The sequence below is a fragment of the Ptychodera flava genome, chromosome 7 (assembly GCF_041260155.1).
Source record: "Ptychodera flava strain L36383 chromosome 7, AS_Pfla_20210202, whole genome shotgun sequence".
Lineage (NCBI taxonomy): Eukaryota > Metazoa > Hemichordata > Enteropneusta > Ptychoderidae > Ptychodera > Ptychodera flava.
In genome coordinates, this window is record NC_091934.1 from 27,435,806 (window position 1) to 27,447,926 (window position 12,121).

Below are 12,121 nucleotides of genomic sequence, written 5' to 3' on the forward strand. Positions count from 1 at the left end.
TGGGGAGCTGACACGGAATAGTAATGTATGTGAATTCTCTCAATGCAGGATCTAAAGTTTACCAGATGAGCAGGGTTATCAGAAATTCAGAATTTTGTTTTTACATCATCTCTGCTATTTGTATTGTCTATCCTCCCATTGACTTCCCACTGAAATTAAGGGAGAATCACCTCAGAAAAGATAAAATTAAAATTTTGCTAGAATTTTTTCAAGAAAATTTCAAACCATTCTCTTTCAAAATGACAGCTAAAAATGTTACAATGCAAACTGTGGTTCTACAAAACATGATACCTTAAATTTTAAAGTAAAAAACCTGAAAAACAAAGTCATCGTTGATGACACAGTCCCCGCTTGTCCATTTTGTTATAATCTTTGGTGTCTAGGTAGCTGTAGTCTAGGTAGCTGTGGAATGACATTGATGCAATGGGTGCATCAGGCCTGTGACTTGCATAATAAAGTAATCTGAGGAACGTTCAATAAATGACTCATCTCTGCCGGTAATGACCACTCAAGGAACTTTTGATTACATCACACATAACGATGCCCTTACTGCCTCCAGTGTCGTGATTGGCACATACTATACACATGGTTTGGTGGAATTTTCGAAATGGTATGGGATCGGGTATGTTGTTGTAATCAGCCATTTCGGATCATATAATGAAACAATTTAATGTGCACAAGAATGCAGCCATAGTACTTTATCTTCGTATCACGTTTGAACAAAATCAGTCCATCGAGGGACAGTGACCTATGTTTATGTTTCAAAGACATAAAAAAATCACACCAAAATTTAAATCAAATGGCTGTTTATTGACCATATGGATCATAGCACAAAATTAGTAGACATGCATATGTATGCCATAGCACTTTATCTTTGTACCAAGTCTCAACAACATTGGTTAAAGAATATTTGCATATGATTAAGCCTCAAAGACATGAAAAAATCCAAAAATGACCATCTGACAGCGATATTGGAAAAAAATGACAATCTGGCAGCCATATTGGAACATGTCACGAAGAAAATTGACATGTGCGATCTTTGTGCCAAGTTTGGACAAAATGGGTGTAATGATTCAAAGACATGCAAAATTCCAACAAAATGGCAGTTCTGCAGCCATATTGGATCCTATCCCAAGCTTAATTGATACATGCATATGTATGCCATAGTGCTCTGCCTTTGTGCCAAGTTTGAACCAAATCGGTTCAAGGATGTTTGAGTTATGGTTCAAAGACATGAAAAAATCGCAAAAAAATGGCCGCCTGTTGGCCATATTGGATCATATCACGAAATAAATTGGTGTTCATATGAAGGGCATAATGTTTTGCTTTTGTGCCAAATTTGAACAGAATCGGTTCAAGGATGTCTGAGTTATGGTTCAAAGACATAAAAAATCGCAACAAAATGGCCGCCTCACGCCCATATTGGATCGTATCGCAATATTATTCGACATGCATATGTAGGACATAGTGTTATGCCTTTGTGTCAAGTTTGAACAGAATAGTTCAAGGATCTTTGAGTTATGGTTCACAGACACGAAAAATTGCACACAAAATGGCCACCTCGTGGCCATATTGGATTGTATCACAAAATAATTTGACATGCATATGTAGGCCATAGTGTTATACCTTTGTGGCAAGTTTGAACAGAATCTGTTCAAGGATGTCTGAGTTATGGTCCAAAGACATGAAAAATCGCAACAAATGGCCGCCACGCGCCCATATTGAAAACATATCGCGAAATAATTTGACATGGATATGAAAGCCATAGTGTTATGCCTTTGTGCCATGTTTGAGCAGAATGTGCTCAAGGATGTCTGAGTTATGGTCCAAAGACATGAAAAATCGCAACAAAATGGCCGCCACGCGCCCATATTGAAACATATCGCGAATTAATTTGACATGGATATGAAAGCCATAATGTTATGCCTTTGTGCCCAGTTTGAGCAGAATGTGCTCAAGGATGTCTGAGTTATGGTCCAAAGACATGAAAAATCGCAATAAAATGGCCGCCTCGCGCCCATATTGGATCGTATCACAAAATAAATCGACGTGCATCTGTAGGTCATAGTGCTATGCCTTTGTGCCAAGTTTGAACAAAATCAGTTAAGCAGTGTCTGAGAAACTGTTGATGACGGACGGACGGACGGACGGACGGACGGACGGACGGACGGACGGACGGACGGACGGACACACGGACGGGACCCAATCTATAAGTCCCCGCCGGACTTCGTCCGCGGGGACTAAAAAACATTCAAAATGGCTGCAACCCCTGTGTTTAACTCCCTAACAAAATTAACTTTTTAATACCACAAAATCAAGACTATGAAACTTCATTTATATACAGAGTATCAAAATAACCCGATATCATTAGTGCATCAGAAAATTATTGTAAAACATATGTAAGCAAATATATCTGTTCAAGGGTGTATTCAACAGCAAGCAATACTTTCAAAGTTCCTACTTGAGATACTTGACTCACCTGCTTTTCAGATGTTGAGTGCTGCCCAGACATTTGAACTGCCCATTTACCATGATGACCAGTCTTGTACACAGTGCTTCACATTCCTCCATGCTGAAACAAAAATCATGAAAAAATGTAGAAATCTCAGTGACCATTCTTTTGTTGATATGGACTCCACGGGTTTATCATGATAACCCGAGGCAAATCTTTTAACCTGTTCACCCCCAGTTCCCTGTAAACAGGTCCAAGATCACCATTGATAACAATGGGTTTGGGTAAAACCATGGTGGTGAAAGGGTTAAGCTAGCATCCTTTTTCGGCCAATTTAGCTATTTACTTTTTAAATTTCCTAATTCAACATGACGCTAATTTAAACTTTTCCGCGTGTTTACTGTGGCCAAGATGTCTTTTCAGCTAAATTAAAAACTAGTTGCATTGAACAATTGAACAAGCGTGCAGCTAATTCAAAGTCTTTTACAGTACATCTGATAGTTTGACAATGTCAGCTTTACTCTTTCTGGTTGTACTTATGGCTGACCAGCAAAGTATATCAATGTTAATTTGTATGCTTCACATTTGAAATTTAAATAATAAATCCTAAAAATTCAAATGTCAGATAGGCATATAATCTGAAGTGCTAGTCCAGTGGTATGGATTAATCACAGAAACTTGACATTGAACTCAGTATGCAAAGTTTTCATTGTTACCTGTGTGATGTCAATATGATGGATCTGCCTTCTCTCATCAGTTTCAACAATGCATTCCATAATGCTCTCCTGGCCTTTGGGTCCATTCCAGTAGTTGGTTCATCCTGGAATGACATTGTGGGAGAACGTTTCCTTTACAATTGAATAACTAAGTGTTTCTTTTAGCCAACTACAACATAATCTAATTTGTCATTTCTTGTTTCTTTCCATCCATTTTCCTTTCCTTATTAAAACTCTATCACTCATATTGAAACGATACACAAGAATGCACCACAGGGTATCACAATCATCATCAAACTGTGAAAACTTCAGCATCAAATTCGTCTCGCAAAATGAGTTTTATAGGAACTACAGTACATATAACATAGAAAGAATAGAAAGAATAAATACGCCAGACTTGAAATGGTTGTCTGCACTTACAAGGAAAAGGATTGTGGGATCACCGACTACTGCACTGGCTGTACTGAGCTTTCTCTTGTTACCACCACTGTGAACAAAACATGACATCAACGTTAGTTAAATTGATAGAGGGCACATTACAATTAGGAATTTTTATACTTTTTCAAGCGTATAGTGTATATACATAAAGCTATCGTCCACTTGCTACACACATACAACCACCTCACTTGTCAAAGAAAATTCATATTCATTTCATAGTATTCATTCTTCTCAAAAGTGAGTATGTAAGATTTTTTCTAACACTTTCCTCTATACATTTCAAACGTACTAATTGATGCTCAATCTATGCCTTTTTGCCTTTACTGAAAAAAATCTTTGGTGTAAGATCATTATTTTAAATAACGTTCTTTGTTTGTAAATATACAGTAACAGATATCATTACTGTGTACTTGAAGTAATTTTGTGTTGTTATTTATAACCCTCTTCTTTATACTATATATATATATATATTATATATATATATATATATATTATATTATATATATATATATATATATATATATATATGTGTATAGTGTGTGACAAACAGAGACAGACAGACAGACAGAGACAGCGAGATAGATGGATGAATGGATGGATGTGGTCAGACAGATAGATGAATAGATAGATAGATAGATAGATAGATAGATAGATAGATAGATAGATAGATAGATAGATTAAGCCTGCTGACAAGCCTATTCTTACCTATACTGCCCAGAGAGTTTGTCAGCCCATTTGTCAAGATCAAGATTTGTGATTGTTTCCTTGACAACACCATCAATTCTATGGTCAGGGATACCTCTGAGTCGTGCATACATTGTCAAGAGTTCACGACCTGTCAGTCTGTCAATCAAAGCATCAAACTGAGGGCAGTATCCCATGTGTTGCTGAGCCTAGGGTGTTAAAACGAGAAATCAATGACTTGTCATTGGAAGAGACATATCTAAAAACAAAATTACCAAACTGAAAAGCTATTAGCAAACAGCCTACTCTATTAACAAAAAATACCGTCAAGGACACTATGTGCTCACATTCGGTTTGAATTGGTCCATTCGAGAAATATTTAAACCAGGAAAAACAAGAATGACAAAAGCAAATAAGGTCTCCAACTTAGGTACTGGAGGTCATCTTTAGGAACATGCATATCAACTTCTATAGCAATGGGAGAAGCAGATCCTAAATACATAAGCTAATGTCCACAACAAAAAACAGAGAAGGCTTGATAAAAAGAAAAGGTGGGAGTGGGGAAAAATGCACAAGAGATCTGGTAAAAAAGTAATGCTACATCATCAATCTTCTAGACCCTACACCCTCCTGAATATCAAATGTTCCACCCCTATTGGTATTACATAAGACCAAATGACAGGAAGTACATTTACAACCTTGGAGATTTTTTAATTAATGCCATGAGTGTTATCATTCTAATGTAAACAGCACTAAAGTTAGTTACAGATAGTGAAATGCCTTCCACTGTGGGCGGTGATTACAACATCTGGAATTATCCTGGATCCAAATTTCTCATCAGTTCTTGTATGTCTTACATAGAAAAGTTGCAAAAATTGATCCAAAATGAAAAAATCACCTCAGCTTTCCTACAAATTGATACCAAATATGACAAAATTATGTTCACAGCCTTCAAAATTGTTTCACAACATATCTTGGGTTGGTGTAGGTCATTTAAGGTCACAAACTAAGAAAATTACCTAAAATATACAATTTTGGGGTTTCCCAACACTTTGAGCAGAATATTTATCTAATAACATCTTTCGGGACTTTATACCAAATTACAAAGTTATGAAACAAGGGACTTTATACCAAATTACAAAGCTATCAAACAAGTAATATTGAGATAAAATTTTCTTGACCAAAAATGACAATATTGTCTTAAAAATACAAATTTTTATACTTCAGGACAATTTCCACATATCTAACTATTGTCATCTCTGTACGTCTGTGTACCAAATATGAAAGCTGTCTGTCCAGGGGTTTTAAAAAGGAAATACTGTTTAAGATTTTTTGACCAAAAATGACAAAATTGCTCAAAAATAGTAATTTTCCCAATTTTGTCATAATTTCAACAAATTAGAAGAGTAACACCCTTGCAAAGAGACAACCCAAATTTGAGAGCGATTGGGCTGGCGGTTTCAGAGAAGAAGAATTTTTACTGAAAATAAGAAAAAATAACAAAAAAATTCAGCAAAAATACAAAATTAAGGATATCGTCACAATATTCATAAAACTGTATAAGGTTCACCTAAGGTACTTGCACACAAATTTTCAAAGCAATCAAAAAAGCGGTTCTTGAGTTATTAATTCTTAACCATTTTCACATTTTGTAAGCTCATTTGCATAATTTTGGCAATGCAGACTTCATTTGAACAAAATCCCATCTATAGCCCAGGATGCATCCACACACCAAATACCAAGCTGAAATGTGCAGCAGTTTGCGTGTTTTTGATGTTGACGGACATACTGTACGTACATACATACATACATACATACACACAGACATACAGACGCCATCGACTTCAGCCTATACGATAAACTCACATTGGTATAACCAAATGTGAGCCTATAAAAATTCTATTGCATAATATTCATAATCAATAGGACTAATTGTAAATGACATCACTTTTCTTTCATTAATATGGAAAAAAATATTATCAACATTTTCCGCAAGAAAGACAAAATTGAAACCTGGTAGTGTTAAAATACATACTCAAACACACCGATTTATGGCTCAGACTACAAGCTGCAACTACAGCCCTGCATACAACAATAAAATTTGTCTGAATTTCAAGCAGTAGCGTCTGATGTCACGGCGCCTATATTAGTAACAGCCAGAAATTACAATCAATGTTTTGCCTTATGCATTCATCTTATCAAGTAGTGAATATGGTTGATTTTTGAAAATTCACATGAAAAATACCTCATGTAGCTCAATGTACCATGTACACAGAACACATACCTTTCTCTTGCTGGTTCTAATGTTATGTCCATCAATATAGGCACTGCCTGCTGTCATACTCAGTTCCCCTGTCAGCATGCTAAATGTAGTTGTCTTACCGGCACCTATGAACAAACAAATCATGGCTCAACAAATCTCAATCAATCCCTGGCTGCCAGTGCACAGAAATTCTTCGAAGTTTATGCAGTACAGTACCATAAATCCAGGAAAATATCAAAACAAATATTTCATTCTCAAACATTTCAAACGGATTTAGTATAATTCTATCATAATCTACACTGGCCTGGCAAGTGATATCACTTGTGAAATGATTCATAACTAAGAGACAAGTGTCTAGTCATCAAAAGCATAATGAAGCTTCAAAGTATGCTTAGTTTCACCACAGAGGGCGTATATTTGCCCCCTGTTTATTAACTCTAAACACACAAGATCTGACCAGTGATGACAACGTACATAGATAATGCATTGACACTCACCATTGATACCAAGGAGTCCAAAGCACTCTCCTTTTGGAACTGCCAAGCTAATACTGTCCACTGCTGGTCTTTCTGCCGACTTGCAACATGTTCCTCTGTATACCTATGAAAGAAAAATTTTTGCATTTGAGGGTGTTTAACGTTTGTTAGATTGGCCAGACTAGCTAGCTCAGTGAAAGGAAATCAATCGTAGATTTTTTTGGCAAGTGTGTATGGCTTGTAGTTCATAGTCCCATGATGGGTCCACTTATGTCACACTTGATTATTCAGAAGTATTGTCATTTTGTTGCATCTTTTCAAAATGGTATCTACTTCAAACTGTCAATATCTAGAACATTGCCAATCATCATATGTCACTGCAAATATGCATAGTCCATGCAAAATGTATCATTTATCTGAATGTATAAAGCAAAATAAGTACTAAGGGTGTTTTTTGCCTCGAGATCAGGGTAAACATTTATGATTGAAATTCACATTGAAACTGTCTTCACTTCCGCTGCGATGAACTAAAATAAAATCAATTACCTTTGTCAGGTCTTTCATCAGAACAATTGCATCGCTACTCTTCGGATCCAGTGTTTCCACTCTCTTCCTCTCCTGGGCAACGTCTTCATCCTAGCAACAAAATGTTTATACGGTTCATACAATGGCAACATTTCAAGTGATTATAATGTAAAAAGTTTGCTGTAACAAAAATTGAGAACCCATTGATATGACTGTAAGATGTTAATTGCTGTGTTTAATGCATTTGAACATTAAAACCCAGCGGGCACTTTGCCACTACCAGAATTAGTACTCAGGTAAGCATGCAAAATAACAACTGTAGTGAATTCACCATGTCACAGTCTGCGTAATCATTTAATTAATTAGTTTTCACTATACCCGCAACATCTTCAAATATATTAATTGGACTTTAATTCTCATTCTACACTTTCTACATTTAATTTTTTTTAACATTTGATCAGGTACACATTTTAAGGTAAGTCAATTTCTGTCCCGCAGATTTTTTTCCCAAGTGTTCTTTTAAAACATTTGAAACTAAACTTTAATGATTCCCCTTCTTCCAAAGTCATTAATCATGCAAATTACCCTTATTGGGCGATCAACACCCTTGAAATCAACAACCTGTCTACTCACAAGTGTGTAAAGACTAAAACAAGGAATAATTCACAGTAAACAGGTATTTTTTCTCTGTTTTCAGTTTTCCAAAAATCAAGTCATGGTCCCACCAACATCAGAATACCAACTATACAACTTACCTCCCTGATATTCCCAGAATTCCTTGCTTTGGCTGGTATGCAAGACTGGATAAAGAATCCATACTAATAACCAAACATTAGGAGAAAAATTGTTAAGGTCCTGTCCAACAAAGTCTTGGGGTTACTAACAATTTCGCTTCTGTCCTTCCATCCGGAATCGATGCTTACAAACATGCACACACAATTTCATTCAAACTTAACACGAGGAAAATGTCCAATGGCATACATGTGCACGTTTATTTGTTACCCTGCAATGATCAATTTCACTTAATAGTGCCAACCATTTTATATGATATATTTTATGTCCAGAGCCATTACACTGAGTCTCCTGGACTGATTTTGTTCAAACCTCTCACAAGTACAACTCCAGTAGCATACACATGCACTTTAATTGATATTGTGATACAATCCAGTGTGGCTGCCCGATGGCCATTTTGTTATAAAAAATTTTATGTTCAGAGAAATTACAAAGACATTTGTCCACTGATCTCATCCAAACGTGGCAAAAGTGCAATGCACAAATACACACATAATGCATATCAAATTTATCGCTATAAATTCAAATATTACAGCTTGTGGCCATTTTGTCATGAAATTCTTCATGTCAAGAGTCACTATACACAGACAACAGGCAGACCTCAATGCGTTTCATTTACACTTGACACATGGACAATGTGACAATGTGCTATCGCTATGACATCCATGTGCAAATCACTTTCTCTGGCTTCACTTTGTTAGGCTCTATGAGCTGATCAGAATAGCACTGATCGCAAATGACGTTACTGTTCTCTCTCATTAATATGCATAAATAAACATTTGTCCACATTTTCCGCATAAACGACAAAAATAAAACCTGAGATCGCGCGAGTGTTAGAATGGCTATTTAGCGTCACACTTATTCGTATGAATCGATGACTGAGACTACAAGCTGCAACAACAGCCGTGCATAAAACGACAAAATTTGTCAGAATTTCAGCATATTTGTCCAAAGTTGCACGCGTGCAGCTATATTTAGTAACAACCCGAATTGCGATCAACGCTATTTTGATACAAGGGAAAGTTCCTTCTCTCTTGTTATTCAATATGTTCTACACAGCAATGCAAGAACAGACTGTGAGCACATGGCAATGACTGCAAACCTCAACAAAACTGAGAAAGACCTCAGAGTGTACTTACCTCACACAAGAGAACCAACAAGAAAAACCCTACGCCTTCAAAAAACAGGTACGCGGAGTACTTTCCAAGCCCTGGAGGATCCCAGTCAAATGTATTATTGGCATAAGTGACATCGTAACGAGCACAAGCAAGTTTTTGTCTGTAAGAGGTACGTAAAAATACATCATTTCAGCCACATACTTATACTTTTTTACCTTTTTTTTAAATTTTACAATGCTACAAATCTTCTGCCCAGTGATCATGCCCTTTATTTCAAAAACTAATTGTAAACTTTTGAAGCATTTCCAAGTATTATGCTGTTTCTTTTACACGATATCATGTTCTTAACCCTTTGAGTGCCAAAGTCAATTTTCGTCGCCTTTACAAATATACTCCAGTCAATTTTTTTCAGATTTCTGCCAAAATTTTCATAAAAAGCTTCAGCCAATGAAAAGAAATGTCTATTTGGTCCAATTTTATCAGAAAAAATTGCAGAAAACATCATAAAATTGGTGAAATGTTGCTCTAAATTTTTCGAGGGAAAAATTACAGCACTCAAAAGGTTAGTACACCAAAAGTCATATCAAAATTCTGTTTGAAATCTTTTAAACAACCTGCATATGTTTTATGTCTACAGTTTTTAGCAAGTCTGATACTTTGTATGTCATTCACATTTTGCTTGAGAGGAGAAAATCTTGTTTCAAAGAACTAAAAAAAGGGAAACAGCATGCAAAATTACAGTAATGTTATATTGTCCCTTCAAATAAAGACAAGGTACTTTAATCTTGCTTCCTGACACAAAGCCCTTCAATTTTCCTGCAAATTATTCTTGTATTTTAGTGGTGTGACAATAAAGAAAACCTTTGATTTTCAGAATACGTTTACACTTTAAAATGGATCAAATCAGTCCACCGAAGGACAATATTGACTTACTGGAAGGTTTCTGTGCACAAGTCTCTTGCTTTACCATTGCTGACCAGTTCCTGTATGGCTCTACCAACAGTGTATGATGGTATGGCCAAAAACACCTTATCTGCGATATCTCCATCGTCACTGTCAGGGTTCCACTTGAGAATGTGCACCGTCATCAGGCAAACCTAAGGAGGAAATGGTTGAATACACACTGTCAACATAGAATTTTGTTTCACATTGATTCATAAAGGACAACAAGAAACTGATGTTTTTAATGTTACTATAATATTCAGTCCTTCAAAAATCAATGCCTCCTTTGAGTAAACTGCTTCTTTCAAATTATTTCATTCATGTGAATTCATCAATGTGTATTTTTCAGATGCCCTGTAACAGTGCAACAGTTGTATGAATTCATTTGCATCATTCCTTCATTCATTCATTCATCATAACCATCACATTAAAACAGAACGAAGACTACTATATTTCTGTATGCTTGACCATGTGTTTTGTACAGATCTATGAAATATTACTGACATATATAATTTACATATATACAGACAGGTAAAATATACATGAGTTGACAACATTTATTTGAGACAATTGAGGGTCATATGTCCTGCCCATATGCACAGCCCATTTGCATAATCAAAACAAAATAGTACTCATTGGCTAGATTTGGTCACATGTCACATTGACATCATTTACTTTAGAGAAAATGAGAGGTTATTCATCCTGCCCGTATGCACTGCTCTATTTATAAAATCTAAAACAGCATGGTACTCATTGGCCAGATTTGGTCATACGTCACATTGACAACATTTATGTGAGAGAAAATAAGGGTAATTCGTCCTGTCCATATTAAAAGGTTTATTTGCATACTCCCAAACAGTCTAATACTCATTGGTCAGATTGGGTCACATGTCACATTGGTATGCATATGGTTTGATGCTCTTACCGACATAATCAGTCCCATGAAAATCATCACGATAAAGTAACCAAGTACGGGCCCCGTGAAGATGAAAGATGCAAGGTACACAAATGGCAGCATGGCCCAGCCAAACAGGAGCTGAAACAAACATAGATAAGGACTTTTGATTCATAAAGTAAAATACATCATGGAGTAAAACACATCATAGGTTTGAAATACCATATTATTTATGGTGATAAAGACTGCACAACAAATTTTCATGCAAAATATTTTACCAGGAAGAAAATCTGCACAAAAAAAATTTTGAATTTTCTAAGTAATCTGACATCTGAAATCTGTAAAGAAATATTAACTGAGTACATATACTTTAAAACCATAAGCTACATCATTTGTGAATAGTAAAATTACTTTGGTGCGAAATCTATCTAGGAAATTTCATGCCATGTATTTGAAAAATCTCCTTGCCTAGAATCCAAAATACAAGCCTTTGGTAACAGATGGATGATAACAAAATATCTGGCAGAATGTAGAAAAATAAATAGTTGTTCAAATGTTTGCATTAATTGATTTTGTTACTGTGAACAAAAGTCTTCATTGAACTTACCATGATGACAATCAGAGGTGGAACTCCCTCCCAGCCTAAATCTGCTTTGTCAAAAGCGGCAATTATAATGACGATGATGATGGCAATTACCAGATAATTGATGTAATCCCAGACAAAATTAGCAAGCCAGTAGATGATCTGGTTCAGACCGCTTACAATCTGCACATGCTTGGCCTGCAAAGGGAACATACCACACTTTAGATAAACTGTCGG

At 35.9% G+C, this 12,121-nt stretch overlaps 1 protein-coding gene across 6 annotated transcripts in view; it reads right to left on the reverse strand.

Moving 5' to 3' along the window:
- LOC139137142 (phospholipid-transporting ATPase ABCA3-like) overlaps positions 1-12,121 on the reverse strand; it is a 68,629-nt gene that overhangs the window by 7,635 nt on the left and 48,873 nt on the right. For all 6 annotated transcript variants that reach the window (XR_011553328.1, XR_011553327.1, XM_070705105.1 and 3 more), the window contains 12 exons: positions 11,909-12,082; positions 11,332-11,442; positions 10,398-10,561; positions 9,486-9,624; positions 8,310-8,372; positions 7,576-7,665; positions 7,051-7,153; positions 6,575-6,678; positions 4,312-4,499; positions 3,589-3,655; positions 3,169-3,272; positions 2,480-2,572 (listed from right to left, as the gene is read on the reverse strand). Coding sequence is in view for 4 of the 6 variants with exons in the window: in XM_070705105.1 (XP_070561206.1) it covers positions 2,480-2,572; positions 3,169-3,272; positions 3,589-3,655; positions 4,312-4,499; positions 6,575-6,678; positions 7,051-7,153; positions 7,576-7,665; positions 8,310-8,372; positions 9,486-9,624; positions 10,398-10,561; positions 11,332-11,442; positions 11,909-12,082 (1,400 nt within the window). In the remaining 2 variants the exon portion in view is untranslated. The remainder of the gene's footprint in view (positions 1-2,479; positions 2,573-3,168; positions 3,273-3,588; positions 3,656-4,311; positions 4,500-6,574; positions 6,679-7,050; positions 7,154-7,575; positions 7,666-8,309; positions 8,373-9,485; positions 9,625-10,397; positions 10,562-11,331; positions 11,443-11,908; positions 12,083-12,121) is intronic.